Source organism: Gopherus flavomarginatus, chromosome 6, assembly GCF_025201925.1.
Source record: "Gopherus flavomarginatus isolate rGopFla2 chromosome 6, rGopFla2.mat.asm, whole genome shotgun sequence".
Lineage (NCBI taxonomy): Eukaryota > Metazoa > Chordata > Testudines > Testudinidae > Gopherus > Gopherus flavomarginatus.
This window is the reverse complement of record NC_066622.1, coordinates 6,687,331-6,709,366: the sequence shown is the minus strand read 5'-3', so window position 1 is coordinate 6,709,366 and position 22,036 is coordinate 6,687,331. Positions and strand designations below refer to the sequence as shown.

The window sequence follows — 22,036 nt, the reverse complement described above, 5'->3', positions numbered from 1 at the left end:
TTCCCCCCTTAAAATATCTGTTGGTATCAAGTCATTAATTTGTAAATTCTGAAAAGGTTAGGAGGTTATGAAAAGGTTTCTAGAACCTGTCTTGAGGGAAAGGTGCTACTTTTCCTTTTCTGTTGAGGTTTGCAGTAGAAGTCCTTTTCTATACCTGTCTGTTGGAGCTGATTAGTGAGAGTAGTGAGTGGCTTAGCATAGTGTTCTGTTTAATATTATTATTATGCCTTATTTATTTTAGATAATTTTTGAAAACTATGCCCTCAATGTAGGGCTACTCCCAACCAAAGTTCTTTGAAGTTTCTATAGAAACTGATGTTTGAAGGGATGTCCTTTATACTTTTTTCCCCCTTATCTGGCATTTTGTTGTGTCAGTAAGTTCTAAGTCTTTCACTACATTACCTAAAAACAAAACAAAAAACAACATTCCGCACAATTCATGAACTAGGTTTTTTAATTTACTGTACCATGTAATATAAACCGCCCACCAGAAGGTTGAACAATAGAACTGAAATTATGTAATGTTTTTTCTACTTTTGTCTTTTCCTACTCCTTTCAATCTACAGTACTGTATCATATGCTAGACGTCGTAAATGTCCTGTAAATTGCGTACTTCACTTCTTAAAGCATATATCTGCTGCACTGAGGCTGAAAATCCAATACTAGTTTTCTTTTGGCTAATAATACATTAAACTGCTAAATATATAGTTTTCAAGCAAGTATTTAACATGCAGTGGCTGCACTTGTTATAAATAATTAAATACATATACATATACATATATATATTTACACGCATACACATTTGTAACATTTTGGGCTTAATTTCTTCATTTGCAAGTGATTACTTGGATAATGTGAAGTTCCAGTATCTTTCAGAATTGATTGGAAAAGTGCTCCTATCTGAGGCTGTATATTTTTGTAATGAGCTTTGTACTTATTTTTAATGTTGTGGTCTTTGGTGGACTTTTTTTTGTTGGTGTTTGATTGTTAATGGTTTTTCTATGACATTCTGTGTCGCTGTCCCAACTGTCTTTTAAAATTGATGCATCCGTTGTCTGGGTTACTGAATCACCTTTTAGATGTCTAATTATGTCACTATAATAACAACTGTCATCTTTGCAGCCTTACTCTTGGGTGATGCCTAGACAATCATACTGGAAAAATAAACTTTCTTTATCCTAAGATAAAATATGTAGATATTTTTTCTTTCATTTTTGTTACGGGGAATCTAAATTTTCTACTTTTCTCTTTCTCTCTCTCTTACTTTTCTTGGTGCTGGGCTCTTCCTTCCTCAGCGATGATACCTCCTAATATCGCTGCATGTATGAGAAATGACAAGCTCGGGGAGCCTTGCTTCTACCTTACGGGCCATAATCAAACTACGGTTTGTAGCTAAAATCAATATTAGGTGTTTCTGTGCTGTGGCCTAATTCCCTCATATTGCTTTCCGCTTTGCTATATTTTTATATGTACAGCAATTCATTCTGAGCCCCCCGTGTTCTTTGAATTGTAAGTACACTACCCAAACGTGTCTGAAGCCTCGCTCTTACCTTGTGCAATAGCCAGATTACAAGAAAGCTGTGGAAAAATGGGGTGGTCCTTCCACACCTTGAATTTAAAAATCAAACCAAATAAACTCCCATGTGTTGCCACAGTGTTTTTCATCCGTAACTCATAAAAATAATGGCCTGTGCACAAAAAAAATTGATGAGAGAAGTTTAAATAAAAGAGCTTGCACACAAGAAAAAGGAAACTTTTGAGTATTTAGCATGTGTGTTGTGGGAGAGTGGGGAAAAAAGATTCTGGATTGCAAAGTGGTTTGTTAGCTCTTCAGTCATTGTCATCAAGACCATCTACTGTACTTAAAGTAGGTGACTCTCCACACTGGAATTCAGCACGTGTGCTAAGTACTTATTTAACATTAGCAGAGTTCTTTTAAAAAAAAAAAAAAAGTAAGAAATCTGCATCTCTCGTCAGTGCAACTACTTTAATGTTTTGCCATAAATGTAATAAATCATTCATACGCATCAGTTACGAATGATGTGAGTAATTTTAGCTTAGCTGCAGCACAGCTTCTTTGCTTTGCAATATGGCGTATGAAGGTCGTTCAGATCTGTTTTATGGCAGTGAAATAATTAACAGGAGAATTAGGTGTTAAATCAAACTCATCCTATGTATTAGAATATCTTTCCATTTTTTTAATAAGAAAAGATCATAACTTCTATTGTCATTTAAATTGTGGTGAAAGCAAAACTATCCCACTACTATTTCATAATGTAATAGGACTAAATGAGATTTAGTAACACGTTTGAAGTTCTTGAAAAATGGAAATTACATAATTTATAGTCTCATTAAAATATGGTGCTATAGGTTCAAACCATACCGATCAGTTATATTATTTTATACTTGTAGTCATTTAATGAAACGTCACACAGACTATAACTCTTTCTAAGAAGGCATTTCTTTAAAAATAATTTTAAAAAGTGATAATCATTTCCTAAAAGGCCCTTCTTTTTGGGAGCAACATCCTTTTAAAAACCGCAAATCTTCCTTTTTTTCACTAGAAACCACTTATTTTAATCTAAGCATTATAAATTGGATCGAGGGAAAATATAAAATCTCCCATGATGCGCCGAGCATAAAGATGAGAGCCGCTTGGACTAAAATAGAGCTAATAAAGGGAAGCACCAATACTAATCTCACTGTTTGCAGTTACACTTAAATTAACAAATGCTTCAGTTAGTCTTCTGCTGACTGCTTTAACAGTTGTTTGCTTTTGGCACTAATGAAGTCTGAAGAATCATAAATGGTGTCAGAATTGGAATAAGCCATTTGTACCAAACAATTTGCTGTTGTTGTTTTTCTTCCAGACCCCAGCAGTGACAGGAACAGTCCCGCCACAGGTTCACAAAATATATCGGAAATGAAAAACGTGCCATCTGACCGACAACAACATCCATCATTGGAGTCCAGTTATCCACCAGATCTTCACAAATCATCACAATATGGGGACAAGCGGATATATGTTAAAGATCCAAAAGGCAGCAGAGAGTTTAGCAGACAATCCAATGAACACCACACTTGGAATGGAACTTCTCAAAACAATGATAGTGTAACAGGTAGAAAAAAGGACAGGTCACCAGGAAGGAGACGAGATAGACAACCAGAGAGAACGGTGGTAAATGGACAAAAGTTGAAATCTCCTGAAAAAAGGAGGGAAGGGACAAGAAGTGCTGACAATACTTTGGAGAGGAGGGAGAGACATGAGAGGAGGAGAGACCTTTCTCCCGAAAGGCGAAGAGAAAGGTCACCAACTCACAGAAGGGATGGGTCGCCAAGCAGGCGAAGGAGGTCACTTGAAAGACTAATGGATCAAAGAAAATCACCAGAGAAGAGAAGAGAGAGCTCACCTGAACGGAGGGCAAAGTCAACTGACGGAAGAAGGGAGAGGTCACCAGACAAAAGGATCAAGGATGAGCGAGTCAGCCACAGAGAGAGGGAAGAACACAGTTTGAAATATGATACCAACAAAAGACACCCCCCTGAACAGAGAAGGAAACCCTACAAAGAGTGCAGCACTGATCTCAGCATCTGAGGTACTCGTCTGATGCACAGAGCCACATTCCAGCCTTTATAGTGCTGAAGGCTCTAAGAAGAGGGTAATAAAGCTGAAATTATCTTAGTTTCTTATATGATGAAATATCAGATACCTGCTGATCCTATGAATAGCAACAAACGTTTTACGCAGATGAAATCTTATAACAAAAATATATACAAAATGTTGTGCCTGATGTATAATATTAAAGAAAGTATTTTTAAGTGTATTTTTCTTTAAGTTACTTGCCAAATGGTCCTAAAGGATTATACAAATTTTGTTTCTGCATATTCTGTAGATTTCTTGAGATTAATTCCTCTATCAGGCAACTTCCCCTTCTCCCCCATAATTAAATGGGGACAGCCAATAATATAAGATAGTTAGAGGATTTTTTTTTATAAAGGGTAAAGGAGGAATTAAAATGTGCATATCAATAGGATTGGAGAACTCCTGCTGAAGGAATGAAAAAAGGAAAAAAAAAAAGTTCCTAAAACGACAAGAACCGTTTGAAGAGACTGTTGTTTCAATGAAGGATATTTATACAAAAACCCACACAGCACAAGATGACTTATGATAAGGAATTTATCGTTTGTTCCATGAGCAGTTTATACATTTAGGCCCCCTCTCAAGGATGTGTGAAGGCAAAAGACTGGTAGCGGCCATATCTGTGTACCACACAAACGTTGACTCTCAATCTCTCTCGCTAATCTCAGCAACACTTACGATATTCCGTTAAGAGTGTGCCCCCGGAGCCCTACTCAACTACTGGAAGTATATGGACAGAAATCTGAGCCTGTCCAGTATTGTTTGGTCTGCCTTGCAGAAGAGTAGTGCATTGGGATACTGGGGTAAAGACAGTGAAGTTTGAGGGGAATGAGCTGTCGCTTCACAGGGCAGATTTATTCCTTCTGCTCAGGCTAAACCCGTGGGCTTTTCGTATTTTGCCAAATTGGAAATCTTTGTGTCTATACATAGATAGATAGATAGATTTAAATTTTATTTTACTGGTTCATTCCTACTGAGACGAAAAAATGAGAGACCTGTCAGAGGCACATAAGGACAGAGGCAATCAGTAGAAGGGTCTGGTTGTGAAAGCCTAGATGCTGGTTATGCTGTAATTTAGAATCTACAAACAGCAGCAAAAGGAAAAAAATGCAAGTTTCAAAGCTGTATTTTTAAGTTTGCAAGTTGTGTGGTAAGTCTGCTGTAGTATTGGTATAAGATTTTAATGGATTACTGCCTAGCTGAGCCAAAAGGTTTGCCATTACTGTTGGACCACTAAAGTAAACTGCTGCTTTTTACAGTGCATTGGTGTATACATGTATACTGTTCCACATTTTCCATATGAACACAAAAACATTGCAAGTCTATCACTGTTGTTGCCATGGTACTGTAAAAAAAAAAAAACAACAACAAAAAAAGAGAAGATGGCCAATCATTGTGTGTACAGAGTTTAAATTGTAATTAATAGAGCCTGTTGGAAAAAAAATAAAACTGTTGCCTTTTTCTTGTATAAAAGAGAATTTATGATGAAATTTAGCTGTCAGGAATGTGATAAGTGTTTATATTTCTGAAAATGGAACAAATTGATTCATGGGAATATATTTTAATGTAAACTGAATCAGGTATGTAAAGCTGTTTTCAAATGGGAGACTATATAAGTAATTCTAAAGCATTTGTTGGTTTGGATCTCATTTTTCTTCATGGTGGGCCTGCTCGTGTATTATTCAGCACTTGTATGCAGTCTGTTCTTCAATCATCATTTCTTGCAATGTGCTAGAGACATAATGCTCTTTTCTGTGTTGATGAAAAAGCAGTATGTGGGCCAATCTTTTTTATAAAACACTATGCATATCTACATACTACATTGTTCATAGCTTTATTTGAATTATTGGGTATAAGTAGACGTGGACTTACCCAGTACAAGCTTCTTTCCTTGGAACAGACACAATGTATATGATGTAGCAACAAAGAAGGAGAGAGTCTGTGAATGCTATTTTTATTATCAAATAAAGTTTTCCATACAAAGTATGCAGATGAGTATAGTGGTAAGATTAAGAGAGCCACACCCTTCTAGTTACCCAAAATTGTCTAAATTATTTAGCGGTAGATGTTTATTTCCAAGGTTAACTCATTTTGACTTGTTGGCAAAAATGAAATTGTGATTCCAGTTGTACAAGATAAAATCTATTCCCCCAAATTATCAAGAGCTAAGATTTTAGATAAATGTGGCTTTGGTGTTTTCCTGGGGTTTGACGTCATTCATCATCATAATGCAGTGTCAAATGTAATACTGTAAAATCACAAAAATGCAGACACTACTCATGCCTGTCTGAATACTTTTATAGAGACCTCTAAAATATTAGTCAATGAGGCCATAATTCTTTCAACTCTTACTTAGCTGTGGAAATATTGTATAAAGACTGTTAAGTAAGGATTGCAAAACCAGATTTATATTAAAAACTGTATCATTAAGCCAGCGCCTTACTGTATACTTCACCATACTTCAGCTAACCTGCTGATAGTGCAGATGTCTTGATTAGAGAATGACAATTTTTTTTGGTATTTTCAGTCTATCTTCAGGCAGGTTTTGCAGCTGCGTAATTGATGTCTAAAAGAATGTTAGGGTAGAAACCAAATACCCAAATTTGTGCGTTTTTTTTTTTAAGTTCAGACCTTTTGTGACTTTTTATGACTTTTTACTGTATAATTCTATTGTAAATGTATGCATTCTGTAATTACTGCTTCTCAATTTGTATCTTTTATTGTTTCTACTGTATGTCTACAACATTTTTATGTAATAAGACAGCTTAAATAACCTAAACGGAGCAGGTCAATATGATTGGCTTAAAGGCTACTTAGTATAGAAGTGTTAATAAATACTAGAATAATTAATTACCCATACATTTAGTCCTTGGCATTAGCATACACTGAAATTCAGTGGACAAAAGCTGGCTCGGTATGTTTTGCTATGGGTAATCCAATGTATGCCACTTCCGTGAACACGGGGAGGGTCAGATCCTCAGCTGCCATAGTGGTGTAGCTCTGTCAGTTGCCAACAGTTGAGTATCTAGACCTTAAAATTCCTCCTTTTTCAACAAAAATGAATAGAAATCCTTTTTAGACTGTATGTTATCAAACTGGGAGCAGAGACGTTACAGTTTATTACAACTCAGTTTTGAATCTGCTCGAAGGATTAATTGGCATATGTTTCTTGCATGCTGAAACTCTGGAAAGTTTATAGAGCAGTGAGCAAAAAAGCACTGAAACTGGGATTGCTATTGTGCAGTTTACCTCATTTTTAGTGGTGGTGGCAGTATTCTGTTGGGTCTCCAGTGTCAGTAATAGACCAATCAATAACCCAGCACTGGATTCAATTCTACCACCCTTACTCATGTTGATTAGTATCTAATTTCACGAGCAGCACTATTGATTTCAGTGGGACTGTTCACCAAGTTAGGTAGTAGTAAGTTATTTCTGAATGTTATTTTGCCGTTGCTAGCAACTTTTAGATTAGCTAAGGTTTTTTTGTTGTTGTTGTTGCTTTTGTAAGGCTTGCCTTCTGAATTCATTCTCAGCTTGAACTTCCATTCCTACAAATGTCTGTTTTGTTTAATCGTGGTCTTGTGTTCAGTCCATCTGCTGCGTTTTGTTTATTTTGTTACTAAAGCGGTAATTATAGATGTTACTCCCCTCCTAAATGATATGTGTTTTGTTAAAAGCAAGCTTTCAGTACTGGCTCCTGGCTCCTTCGTCTGCTGAATAGCATTTATAAATGGCTTGTAATGTGTGCAATTTAACTGGTTTTCATAAATCTCACCAAGAAGTAGACACTATTTATATCTTGCTGGTATCATCTGTAAATGTATGACTGTTAGGTATTCTGGGGTTTCATATTCTTAAGATTTGTAGGAAATGATCTTAGGAACTAAAAACAAAACAAAAAAATCCACCCCCAATTTATTTGTTGGACATTTGATCTGAAAACTCATAAGTTTGATTTTATTCCAGTGATTTTTTAACGTGGTGTTAATTCCTTCACATTATTTCCTATGTGCCCACTTAAGAGGCTGTAAAGTGCCATAGTAAGCTATTTCATACACAAAAAACAGTACCTCTGGGAACACAGTGTAAGGCGAATTTTAGTGTGATGGCTGCTCTTTAATAGCACATGAATATTCAATGGCTTATGCTACAGAAAGCAACACTGGCAGCAGAGACTAGATTTCAACTGTTGTGTTTTTAGTAGCCCAGGAGCTGAAATTATAGGATCAAGTTGTGGTGCAATTTTTTGTCTGTATTTAAACTAATTCTTTTTCTGAGAGTTTTGTTTGCCAGATTTACCTGCATGGGATTTGTATGCTTGTGTGCTTTCTGCTCCGAAGTTTATATACCAGGAACAAAAACCAAAATACATATTGTACTTTTGCTGCCTGCAGCTCTGCAAGTGATTTTAAGAAATGTTATTGCTTATGGAACATATCTGTTTTGACAGCACTGGAAAATGAAGTTCTCTCTGGGAAGCATGGGATGCACTGTGAGAGCGAGACTCCTCTCTGGAGATGGCAGAATGGTTGATCCTTAGTTCCCACGCAATCATAATCTCCCCAACTGAGATTGCAGATGAAGTTTATATAAAATCATGACTGGTGTGGAGAAAGTATATAAGGAAGTGTTATTTACTCCTTCTCATAACACAAGAACAAGAGGGCACCAAATTAATAAGGAGCAGGTTTTAAACAAAAGGAAGGTTTTGTTTTTTTTTCACACAATGTACAGTCAACCTGTGGAACTCCTTGCCAGAGGATGTTGTGAAGGCCAAGATTACAATAGGGTTCAAAAAAGAACTAGATACACTCATGGAGGATAGGTCCATCAGTGGCTAGTAGTCAGGACAGGCAGGAATGGTGTCCCTAGCCTCTGTTTGCCAGAAGCTGGGAATGGGCCACAGGGGATGGGTCACTTGATTGCCTGTTCTGCTCATTCCTTCTGGGGCACCTGCTATTGGCCACTGTCGGAAGACAAGATGGACCTTTGGTCTGACCCAGTATGGGCGTTCTTATGTTTTAAATTATATGTTTTGATGGTGGAGTTTGGGTGAGGTTCTGTGCTGCTCGTCTAAGAGGCGCAGCACAGAACTGGCAGCTCAGGCGTGAGTTTATGCCCTCCCAGTCCTGGACTGTTCTGCAGTCCCTAGTATATTTTAGACAGCCCTGGCTTCCAGCGCACATACCCCTCCCCCAATGCCAGGGCTTTTTGAGGGCTCCTTTTAGGATAACTTTAGAGCATCTTCCTCAGTTTCTGCCCCGGAAGAATCCTACACCAACCAAATACAGTGCTTTTGAAACCCTTTCTGCTGCTTCAGCCCATTTTATCCAGAGTAAAGGAGCCGGAACTGGGCTGAGTATTTCCCCCTTTGAGTTGTGAATACCTGTTCATGAGAAATGAGAGACTCTTCCCTGTAGCAGTGACACGAGGGGAGAAGAATTGAAGAAAAAAATACTATCTACAAATAAATGGAATCTAATCTGAGTCCATAAAACACTCAAATGCCTTAATCGTAACTGCACAATGTCAGTAAAAGGTAGAATTAAGGTGCTTGGAGTGCCTTAACTGTGCGATTCTTAACTTGTTTGGATTTCTTTTAAGATGACCATAACGCAGAATTTCCTGGGTCTATACATGGTTGTTTTGGGGTTTTTTTTTTTTTGGATAATTACAACAACTGTGCAATTTTTTTTACCATTAAATTACTAATGTATCTATTCTCCACCTTCACGATATCTTAATTTATTTTTGTCTGTGAACAGGAACATAGGAATTGCCAGGCTGGCTCATACTGTGTACTCTTCCAGTACTCTGTCTCTGACAGAGACCAGCACCAGATGATTCAGAGGAAGGTGCAACACTCTCCTCCCTCCCACCTCCCTCCCCAATATGTCTACACAGCTGGGAGCATGCTTTCCACCGAGTAGTCAGAGACACATTAGCTCCGCTCAAGCTAGCTTGCTAAAAGTAACCGCGTGGCTGCTGCAGCATGAATACCAGCTCAGGCAAGTGCAAACCTGCCTATGCCCCGGATACATATTCGTGTGTCTAGCCTGAACTGCCACCCAAGCAGAGCGGCCTCACTGCTGTTTTCAACACACCAGCTGGAGCAGAGCTAATGCATATCTACCAGTGCGGCTACAGTGGGCAGATGTGGGGTAATCTGCTTCTCGTTAAGGTTTCATTCTGGCAGTGATTACCTTGAACCCTGAGACATTTTATCTCCCTTCCAATACCCTTTTTTATGACTATTGACGTTTATAACTAGATATTATCCACCAGCAGTTAAGGTCCTAATTCATCAAATCGCTTAAGCAAGTGCTTCAATCCCGTTAAAGTCAATGAGGCTTAAGTATGTGCTTAGAATTTTGCTGATCAGGGATGATTTGCTGAATTGGAGACTAACAGAGTAGGCTACTATGGCAAAGGATACTCCAGCCTAATGTTCAGTCCATTTGTTATATGTGATGTGAAATTACTTCGATCAGAATACTTGCATGAGCCATAAGACATAGCTGAAATCTAAAGGGGTAGTTGTCTTATCTCTTGCACAGCGGCAAGGATTTTGATGGACTTAGATCATACAGCCGATGCCAGCTTCTTATAAGAACTTTTTAGGATGTATGATTCAGTGGGAACTAGGACCAGGGACAGAGAGAGCTCTGGGGAGAAAACCCTGAACTGAAGTTCGCTGATATCTTGAACAACAACGATGAAGTCAAAGATAAATCACAGGTAGGGTAAGTTTGAACTACATCCTTGAGCCACATTCTTGGCTGATGTAAATCAGATTCACTCCATTGACTTCAGTTTATACCAGCTAAACATCTGGCCTGATGTGTGTAGATTCTAGTCAGTGCAGGATGGAACTCCACCTGCTAACATAAACATGTTCATAACAACCATATATCCCTGGGTCGAAGAGTCTTTTCCTCCTGAAATCATCTCTGGCCTAGATGCTAAATTTCCCTCACTTGCTATTCCTTTAATTTCATTCCATCTGTTTTTTTCATATTATCCTTCTCTTTGCCCCACCCCTCCCTCTAGCCCTTCAGAAGTAACCCTGATATAACTGATACCTTGTGCCATTACCAGAGGACGTGTTGGTCCCTGCAAACCTGCTGGTGTTGACTGTAGGTGTGAATAAGATTGCTTGAGTTGGCACTGGTCTTTCAAAGGGTGAGAACATTGACAGATGTTGGAGCAAAGCTGGCTGTGGCTCATTCCAGATGAGATGGAGAAAACACTGGTTGGTTGCGGAAGCAACTAGAGAGTTGTTTGGTGGTGCTTGTCCCCATTATTGTTAATTAAGTTCTTCCAGATCTCTCTCTGCTTCTGGAGTCTCCGGTTTGCTTTGGGGAGCAAAAAGCACCTTTCTTCTTCTCCATTCAGCAATAGTGATCATTTCTCTCTGATGTGGTCCACAATTACCCACCTTTGTGATCTCCAAACTGCACTAGTGTAACATGCTGTGTGAAGTTACACTCTAAGAAAACTGGGAAGCTTCTGCTCTTTTGGAAGGCAGTGGACTTCGCCATAGGACATTATCATGCTGCCCTTCTCATGTTGCTCAGGGGGTGGGGGACTCCCAGCTAGATTAGAGGGGAATCTTGATGGGTCCTGATAAGAAAAATGTTAAGAACTACTGCCAGAGGATAAGCTTCAGATTGTACTGGCATCCTATTAGCTTCTGGATGTGAATCATGGTAGTGATATTGATCTATCAGTCTCTGTATGGTTTGAATCCTGTCTACATAAGAGACCAGCTCGCTTCTTGTGCAGCCCAAGTCTGGTTTTAACCCTCTGAAGACTATGGGGTGTGTAATGAGAGCTTCCCCAATTACAAGAGCAATTGAGAAGCAGTGCAGCCACCCCTTCCCAGAGAGAGGAGTTGATGGGGATTGCGCCCTCCGAGGTGTTACCACAAACAGCACAGGAAGGTGTAATAATGGAAAACTAAATTGTATTATACTGTTCGGCCACTAGGTGGTGCTGTGTGTAAAATACCTCACTTAAACAAACCCCATACCAGGCAGGGCATTAAAGGATCTTATGATGAACACATCTGGTGTGTATCTTGCTCAGAAGGAAGCACCAGGAACAGTCCATATCTGGTGATAGAAAAGAACATGGCATGGTGTCAGGAGTAAACTAAGAACAGAAACAGAAGGAAAACATTAACAAAGGTGACAGACAGAAGTAACAAAGCAACAAAAGTTGTAGGATCTCATCAACATGCTACTCTTCAATGCCCCAGAGAACTTCAGCTTTGACAAACCTTCCCAATGGAGAGGCTGGAAACAGTATTTTGCAAGATTTTGCATTGCAAACAAACTCCACAAAGGAGCTCGAGATATACAGGAATCTTCTTTAATTTATGCTATGGAGAAGCAAGCAGAACATATCTTTAAATCCTTTGACTTTATTGAAGGCTGTTAGAAAGATGACTATGAAGGGGTTCTGACTATGTTTGATGCATACTTTATGCCCCTGATAAATGTGGTTTGTTGAAAACATAGTTTTTCATAGAGAGCTCAAGAACTAAGGGAAAATGTTGAATGTTTGATAAAACCTCTTAATACGTTGGCTGAAAATTGGGATTTTTGAAAATGCAAAACAAACATATCAAAGACAGTCTAGTTTTTGAATTAGCAAATAAAAACATTTCACAGCAGCTACAACTGAAGATAGATTTAACCCTAACCATAACTATACAGGGAGCAAAGCATTCTGAGGTGGTGAGACAGCAAAACCTAGAGCAACTGGACAAACCTAAAAAACCAGAATTTAGCTTAGAAACTGTGAACAGACACTTGAATATTAAAAGTTATTATCATAAAACACCTGAGGCGAAGAGAGAACTTCCAGACTAAGAGGGCCAAATTCCAGCCTACGTGTGCAAGGTGTGGAAAAAAGTCATATCCCAAGAGATGACGCATGTCCAGCCAGAGGCGCATGGTGTAACATATGCATGGAATATGGACATTTTGCGGCCATTCGCTGCACCAAAGGTGTCAAGGAGTTGACTGATTACAGACATGCAAGAGCCCTTGTTTCCTGTGATGACACAGAGTCTGCTCAGAGAGTGAAACTGATTATTTATGGTAAGACAGACACACGTTCGAGCTGCACAGAGCTCCTGAAAAAGAGCTCTGTCTCTCTCAAAAGTTTCTCTCTCTCACCAAGGGACTTACAGTCACTTTCAGCTCCTCCCAGAGTTTGTTACCTGACAGCTCTAACTAGCCCTGGAGGTATTATGAGCTGTCTCGGTCACTTGACTACAAAAAGAACTTACAAGGACAAAAGCTATGCATTCAGAGTGCATGTGATCAAAGGATCAAAGACCAATAACTTTCTCAGCTGCAGCATGGTGGCAACCAGGATGGGCCTAGGGAGAAAGGTGAAAGAACTCGAAAGAAGATTTGATGATACTGGACTTTTGAGATGAGATCCACTGCAGATCAACTTCAGACAATGCTGAGTGTACAAACACCTCTCTCAGAGAGACCTTAGAAGAGACTATCTGCAGATTTACGCAGATTCAGAGAACATAATTACCTGGTCAACCAGCTATCTAGAAATAATGTACTTGAAAGACATCACATGTTGCAGTGTTACTGAGAAACTGAAGTGCATTTTTCTCACTTTGGTATTCCAGAACAACTAGCAATGGACAATGGACCACAATTCACTGAATTAGAATTTAAGTCATTCTGAATGAAATATGATTTTGATCATATTACTGGCAGCCCACAATATCCACAAGCAAATGGAGAGGGTGCGAGAGCTTTACCGGGAGCCAAGAAAATCCTACAGCAGGAAGATCCATTCCTCGCTCTTCTGAGTTACAGATCTCCATCAGTAGCAGTTACTGGATATAGTCCTGATATTCCTGATGGGAAGGCAACTCAGAACTACTGTTCCAAATTTGGAAAAGACCCTATTTCCAAAGTGGCCAGACATAAAGATCATGGCCAAATCAGATAAAAAGGCTAAGAGAGTTTATGAACACTTTTACAACAGACATTGCTCAGTTAAGAGAACTGGCAGGTCTAGAATCCAGTGACCATGTTCATGTCAGACTGGATGAAGAAAAAGGATGGACAACTCCAGCTGTGGTGAATTCAGTGCCCAGATCATATGTGATTGAAACAGACAGTGGAGAGGTCAACGGAAACCGTTGACATCTACAGTTTGTTTCTCAGCAAGAACAATCAATGGAGTAAAGTCTACAGATGGACGATGCAGAACAAGATGATGATTCAAGGATTCCAGACAGACCGCAGCCCGTTGTTGTCATTAATAGATAGCCAGATGACCAACTTGTTATGTGTTTGGGTTGTTTTAATTAGAAAACAAGTATGATTCAGAGACACTTAACAGGTTGATACTACTGAACTTCAGACAGTGTGATAGTGTTAAATATTGTAAAGGCTCAGACTAGAACTTGGAGAGGTAATGGAATGCTAATCTGTATGATACTCTTCAGCCACTAGGTGGCACTGTGTGTAAAATACCTTATTTAAACTAATCACAACCATACCTGGCAGAGAGTTAAAATATCTGAGGATGAACACATGTGGTCTGTATAAGCAAGTTCTGTGACCAGTCCGTATCTGGTGCAGAAGAACATGATAGAAAGTGAATTTGGGATGAAAGTAGCATCCACTCAAATATTTTTCCGCGTACCCATGCATATTTATAGATAAATATTTGTGTGATCTGTTTTAACCTTGATTTTATGCTTTTAGCTCTCTTGCACTACTTGTGATTTCTTGCAAAAGTTTGTGGTGCTGATGTAGGACACCCATTTGCTGAACTGATTCTCCTTAGTCAAGTCACCAATTATCAAGTATAGCTTACCCATAGTAGATCCTTTTTCTGATGCTGCTCAGTGACCATATATTTATATATAAATCAAGGTTACTGCTGCGTAATTCTCATAAATTTTGCCTTAATATGTCTTCTTAAAAAGAGGAGGGGGATTCTCTCTTTTAGTAGGCCAAAAAATAGACATACACAGACGTTGAACTTAGACTTTTGTGCTTTACTTGTCTTTCCCTTCATTTCATTTTCAAAAGAGATCGATCATAATAACAGTTTGGGGGAAAGCATGATTTTTTTTTTTAAACGAATTTCACAGCAAACTTGTGTGGCCCCTATCATTCAGTGCTCTTGAGGGTCACAGAAAACAACCACATGTTTTGTTCTTATTTCTAGCCTGGAGAAGGGTTGGCTTTCTACATGTGGTTTTATATTTGTTTTCTGCTTTGTGTATTTCTGTTTGTCCAAGTACTTAATCTCCCATCGCTACTAACCTTGTGTGAGTTTTTTTCTTCTCTTCATATCCCTTTTGATAAAGTGGCCTGCAGCCAATCCCTTCATTTCAGCACGTTCTTTGTCTTTATCATTTTTTATTGCAAACCATGATGATTCATTCTCTCAGAACCTCTCATTTCTCCAAGGTCTCATACTATGGCAGCGTACTGCGAGATTTGGGGCTGCATTCATCAAAGCAGCATTATGTCAACAATTCTGCAGCAAAATAAACTCCGTAAGCCCTAGAAAATTGTAGAAAAGCTGAACTAGGCAGTTCCTGTATTTCAGATGATCAGAAACTAAAGCTAATTTCCAATTTTGTAAAAATTATGAAAAGTTTTTCATTAGCATGGAATTATGCCAAGTCTCATTAACTCTTTTATTTCATGTGCCTGTTTGAAGACTGAAGGAAAATACATTTGGGATAACTAGAAATCGAAGTCCTTTATGCAGAGAAGCCCTGCTTCAGAAATTATTCCTATTTCAGAAAGCATTTAAGCATGTCCCCAAGCCCCATTGAGGCCAGTGGGAGTTAGGCATGTGCTTAAGTGCATTCCTGAATTTGAGTCAGAAGGTGAGTAGGAGCAGAGAATACTCTGCCATTATATCTCAATTCTCTTTTAGTAGTACCAAAACCAGGGGTTTATGATTAATGATTTCTGTAGTTTTCTTGTCCTTGTCCCTGATCTTGGGTTGTTATATGCACGCTTGCCCACTAAAAACTGAACTGAGACTCACTATGTATGAGCTGCCAGATGTCAATGACTTCTGTGCACTGCTAATTTGAACCCTTGTTGTAACTCTTAATACCATTACTAAATTTTTCAGGCCCAAGAGGTGCCATTCTTGTCGTCTTTCCTAGCTTCTTCGGCTGCACTTAACAGATTACATGTTCTGTTGGATGGGAATTAGTCTAACCTGAGGGAACTTATTTTCTTGTGTAGCCTAATGTGATGTTGAACTGACCACCTCTTCCAAGTGGTTTCTACATTTTGATTTTCATTCTGAATTCTACATGTAGATTTGAATTTCCTGGCCATCTCCTATAACTGCTGTGTGTATATATGATGTGTTAATTTGTTAATAGCCACTCACTGGTCTGCCTTGTTGCTGTGGCACATTCAGTAAAGGGTCTTATGGCCCATATTTCAAAAGCCTTAATCCTATTTTGCACAACTCCAGGGAAGAAAAATCACACCCACCTTGAGAAATGTTCTCAAAAAGGAAGCATGCTGTTCCTTTGGTGGTTCATTCTCCTGTGCATCTGGCCTTCCCTCATGGCTACTTCACCTCTCCAGAATGAATAATGAACTGAGAAGAAAGAAAAGGATCCTGGGTATCTCACGGCACTATATAGAGATTACAGGAACCCTTGTTTCCCTTTCAAATGTTTCTCTTCAGAAACCTCTCAGCTTCGTTAAAACGACTTTTACTGTATGTTTTCTAAACCATGTGATGGATCTGCACCTTAGACTTACAACCTTGATGTAAAGAGTTGATTAATCCCTCACCCACTTGCACGACCACTGCTACGACTTTCTTTTCCCTGCCTCGGGCTCATTTAAGTCTGAATTTTGTGGTTGGTGAAAGGTGCAGGGTGATATTTATCCTCAAAGCATTGGCAACAGTGGTGTAAATTCCCCAGTGCTACCTCCCCAGTGCATCTCAACCTAGTCCTGGAGACACCACGCTCGTGGGGTGAGACGGTAACTTAGTTTACATGTCTGTTCAATCTCTGGCCCTTCTGGCTGAGCCTGCCAAGTGCTATCTCTTTTTATAGGGTTGGCTTTGTGGTATGGTTGCCTTTTTACGAAGAGCCAGATTAACACTATCAGGTCCTTTCACTTACCCATATGCTTGTTCCTTGATGGACTAACAACTGTTAGGTCATCGCTTTGAGCAGGGGGTTGGACTAGATACCTCCCGAGGTCCCTTTCAGCCCTGATATTCTATGATTACTGACCTTAGCCTGGTTCATACTGACAACTTCTAAATCACAGGATTTGCAGGAGTTTCCCAGTCCCTTAATTCATTAGTTTCCCATTCACGCCTCTATTGGATTCACCAGAACCAAGAGTCTAAAGAGAGGACAATATTGTCCATAGTCCCCTTTGGGGCATCAGTCACATCCCAGCCTGTTATTACATTCCACAACTTAACAGCTCAAACGTCTTTAGATTGACAGGTTGTCATTACCATGTCAGGTACCATGATACACTGTTAGAGAAGACTCAAGCCTACAGCACACAGCAAACGGTGATTAGCCCATTTCCAGTTGGTGGAAAGCAAAATTTCCCCATAGAACAATGAAATTAAGGTCTCAGCAAGACGTAACAAGCATGTTCAGTGGCTCTGGAATTCTCCTTTCGCAGAGAAGCAGATATTGTGTGTTCTGGCACAAAGGAAAGAAATCCGATATTTGAAAGAATATAAAATGGTAAAGGGAAAAAACAAAAACTGTAATAAAATTATGTGCAGTTCTAGGGTGGAGAAAGCACTGAAATAACTCCCAAATGCTAATGGCATTGAAGATATTGAAATGAGAGTAAAACTAATTATGCAAGAAACATTTTTATTTCAATATTGGTAGCATTTGGCCCCCTAAGACAAAGGTGAGAACAAAGAGACAGGTAACATTTTGAAAAACATTGACCACTCTCTAGGCTGATTGGAAAACAGCAAATATGCAAATATTTTTGTCAAAATTTTGAAAATTTGAAATATTTTGACTTTAACTTTCTGTATACAGGGAAAGAGAGGCTAATAATCCCCTGCCCCATTCCTCCCCCACACTCAGGACTGACAGTCCTTACGTAGGCTACTCATTTGGTTACAACTCTTGATGGAGCAAGAGGGTTAGCAATAGGCAGACCCAGGACTCCACTTCCCCTGTCACTGGCCTGGGGACGTGAGCAATGTATTGATGGCATAAGTCAGCTAGCAGCAAATCACTGTCTTCACCGAGGCAAGTGGGGAGCAGGGATTCCTTGAGCACAACTCCTTCCTTGAGCCACCCCTTTTCTGCAGGTTGGGCTCTTGTGATGGCACTTTAAATGCAATAGGAAAGAAATAGCCCTAAATATTAAGCAGTGACCCTGCTGATAAGAAGCACCACGTATGATGGAGAGAAAACCCTGAACTGTTTCTGCAATTTCTTTCTCCCACTGATTTTGTTTGTTTGCTTATTCAGCAGGGTTAAAACTAGGTCAGACTCCACCAGTTGTGTGATAACTGTGACATGAGCCTGGAGCTGGCTCGAGGTCTGCTCTCAATCAAGGAAAATGGAAGAGATCTTTGGTGGCATTTAAGAGCTTGAGCCTCCTTTTGATGACGATGTAAATCAGGAGCGATTCCATTGAAGTCAGTGGGGTTATATTGATGTAAGGAGGAGAATAATCCATCTTATTTTGAAGCACATGAGCAGTTCCATTGCAGGTTGCTCAGCACCTTTCAGGACAGAGCCCTTAATCAGCAGCTGTTTTGGGAAGTTCACAAATTTTCATGGCCCAAGACTAAATGAATCATAATGTGCTGACACCAACAAATAGTTATACCGATAAATGGCCCGTAAACAAGTAGTGGGAAACACTGCCCAGGAGGAGAGTTTCAAAAACATGAAATCAGTTGGAGCTGGGGCTTAAACTCATGTTTGTGCCTTTGAGAGCCTTCATCAAAATCAAAACGTGTGCCCTAATTTCAACATTTCCAAAGATAGACAGGAGAATGCACTGACGCTGGGTACCAGGCTAGCAAAACCGCCAGCTCGACTTGTTTTTTCAAAGCGTGATGTTTTCTCATGTCCCTTTCCCTTGCGGTTAGCAGATTGAGTTTGTTTCAATACTGTCATGGTGGACAAATTGCTAGTCTGAAGACAGTTATGGCAATTTACCAACTGTGTGATCCGAGGGCTGGTGGGGGGAAGAGAATTAAGCATGCGAGAGAATTTTTTTTGGCTGAGTGGAGCAGTAGAAGGAAGATAGTATATCAGTGAGTGTTGTAGTGTAAAAGTAGTAAGAATTCATGTGTTATGCTTCATAGGTTGCAAAGGCTATTCTCCAAAGCATTTCATTTAGAGGAAACACTTGAAACATCCATAATCTGTTGTATACTGTTGAAATGAGCTTTCTGACCACCCACTCAGTCTCTTTGCCCTGAACTGAGTCACTTGATAGCCTGCAGATACAGTGGAGAAGTTCACACTGCAGAGTCACTCTGTGTGATCTATATTAGATGTATCCAGGCTTTCACCAGCCACCGTGGTGTGGTGTGGTGTGGTGTGGTGTGTGTGTGTGTGTGTGTGTGTGTGTGTGTGTGTGTGTGTGTGTGTGTGTGTGTGTGTGTGTGTTGGGTAGGGAAATTAGGCTGACGTGAGAGAGCTCTGAAAGTGGCATTGATTTAGAACTGAAGCTGGTGGCAAAACGGCCCAGGGTCTCCAGCCAGGAAAGGAGACGAAAGATGGTTAGAAACACTCTGTAAATGGAGAGTCAGATAATAACGGCATAAAATCCAAGGACGCTTTACCACCCGCATACTCAAAGCATTAGCACTGAGATACTCTGGATGTGGTTAGTGCAAGACATGGCTAGTGTGACTCTGGTGGTTATAGAGGTTTGGGTGATTTGTGCTTAGTATTGTATTTCTAACAAACAGCAACTTGCAAGTTTTTCACCCCGGTCAGTGATCTGTGATTTTATTGGATAAAATATTCTGTGTTCCCATTCACCAGCTTCTCCTCACAAATAACCCCATCTATTTCATATTCTCTGTCTCACACGCACTCTTTTTCTTACGTTCTTTCTCCCTAGTCAATTCCCTATCATGTCACACTCTCCCACCTTAATACATTAATTCCACGCTTTCAGCCCCCCTCCTCCAAAAGTGAATCTGTGCAGTTCATTGCAATCAGGAGCTGAATTAATCCACTCTTCCCTATCCCCAGTTTGTCTCTCACCCCCCTGCCCTGCACATGAACCCTATTCCCGTTCCACCCACGCCCACACCAAATCCCTGGCAGCCCCTGCAGCTTTCACTTGGTATCTCTGCTCCCAGACAGTCGCAGCAATGGCATCTAGCAGGCAATCTGCTGGCAGTGGTGGTCCCTGGTGTTACTGAGCTGGGTGGTCAGAGGGGGAAATGCATTGCCGTTGGGGCTGGTGATCTCCTTTAAGGGTTGGGGGCAGCACGTTGTCTCTGGGTGGGTAGGAGTGGAGCGGTGTCTCTGCCGGGGGGTGGGGTCAGAAGAAATGGGCTCCAGACTCCCTTGGCATAACACCTACTCAGACACCAGGCTGAGAGTGAGGAAGAGGCAGACAGATGGGCTGCAGCAGGTGCAGGTCTTATGGCAGCAGCATTTTGGCCTTTTTGCCTCATGCACCACTGAAGCAGCCAGCAGGTAGGGGTTGGGGGGGAGTGCATCCCTATGCTGGAATCTCAGGGGATTGGGGGGAGCCCGGAATACACACCAGCTACTGTGGCCTGTGTGAATGGCAGACTAGCATGCCGGAGTGTGGAGCAGCTAAGAGAAGACTGGAACCTTCAATAGACAGGGCTGACCTTAGCACTAGAGGCAGACTTGTGAACGCACGTGGCTGTTCACCACTGTAGCACCACTGAGGTCTGAGGGAAGCATTAGCAAGGTGAACCTTTGGGATACACCCCAAACTTAATGGACCTGGGTGTAGAGGACTCCTTAGGTCCCCCCAAAACTTCCAGCTGCAGAACTGGAATATTCAGCTGCTTGTTCCTTCCGGCCGTTGTCACATTTGTTTACATCCATTCGAATTTTAAGGCTCCTTGCAAGTAAGAAATGTAGAAACTTATTTTTCCCAAATGAAAATCAAGATTCTCCTTCATGGGGCTTCATGGCTCCATCTGCCAACAAGGGACTCGCGTGGGTCAGCTCCAGCTCATCAGGACGTACCGCTCTGTCATGTGAGGGTTAAAAATGATTACTTGGCACTAGGAGCAGTGCGGGCAGCTTCTATGCAAGCTCCAGCACGCAGCTCAGCCCGTGTCCCTCTGTCTGTACTGACCTGCAGCACCCTGGCTACTCCCCACCTGGCTGGCGGGCTGCAGTTTTGTGAAACGGTCAAGCAGCCAGCGTGTCGCAGGACAATGTAGAAACTATATCTTGTGCAGTTAGAGACCAAAAGGCAACAGAGGGAGCGTGCTAATAGGGACACCTCATGCCTTTAACATGGGCAATTTACAAAGGAAAGAATTAAATGCAAACTGTGCAGTCGCTGTGTAGCAAACGTAGGAGCTGCCATTCTAAGTTCCCCTTGAGCCTTTGTATGTAAGACCCTGTTCTAACGAGAGGCACACTGGGCAATGACAGTGGAGTCATCCCCTAGCAGTTTCTCCAAAAAAAAAAAAAGCACTTATATTATTAACACTATAGAGTGACGGGGGAGGGGGGCCATGATATCTGTGGCGGGGTTTGAATCTATGGTGTCACTGAATCTGACACTTCCCAGAATGTTATAACCGAAATCCTTAATCAAGCATCAGACTGTTTATCTTGGGGCGCTAGAAGGAGGTCTGACTCTGCCAGGTAGGATGAGGTGCAGACTACAAGTATGATCGTCACAGTTATGGCAGGTAATACATTATGGCTGTCTTGCCAGTTTGAAAAGCAAGTGAGATTTCTCATGGTATTTACGTTCACGAGGGATAAGAGCGTGTTTTGCTTGCTCAGGTGTTTTGAGTCTTTTAACTCTCTTTGTCTTGCTGTGCTTGGGAATTAGTTGTTAAAGGATTTATATATTCTTCTAACCCAAGCCAGAGGGTATTTGTGTGTGTGTGTTCAGAGTAAAACTGGCATGTTTGTTCTCAGAGATATTACTTGGCTCTGTTGTTTGTTCTGGTGCTGTTGCAGTAGGAGAGAGAAACAGACACAAAGGGAACAGGAGGAGTATTTCTGTTTGAGGGGTACAGAGCGAAGAAGTGTGCTGTTTATTTAAACAACCTGTGCCATGTTTATTAACCAGCCTGCTGATTTGTAGAAAACTCCTCTCATACCAGAAGGGAAGAGGATGAAAAGAAGCCATTTCCAATTCTATGAAGTGGCCCCAA

The 22,036-nt window shown here is 40.6% G+C and overlaps 1 protein-coding gene across 34 annotated transcripts in view; it reads left to right on the top strand.

The window, feature by feature from the left end:
- Nucleotides 1-5,457, top strand: part of MAGI1 (membrane associated guanylate kinase, WW and PDZ domain containing 1) — a 498,751-nt gene extending 493,294 nt beyond the window's left edge. For 27 of the 34 annotated variants that reach the window (XM_050957254.1, XM_050957266.1, XM_050957243.1 and 24 more), the window contains one exon: nucleotides 2,871-5,457. In XM_050957254.1, coding sequence (XP_050813211.1) covers nucleotides 2,871-3,595 — 725 coding nt within the window. In that variant the 3' untranslated portion in view covers nucleotides 3,596-5,457. Of the gene's footprint in view, nucleotides 1-1,295; nucleotides 1,385-2,870 lie in introns of all 34 variants that reach the window. The other 7 variants (XM_050957260.1, XM_050957259.1, XM_050957271.1 and 4 more) reach the window with 1 other exon arrangement.
- Nucleotides 5,458-22,036: the final 16,579 nt, after the last annotated feature.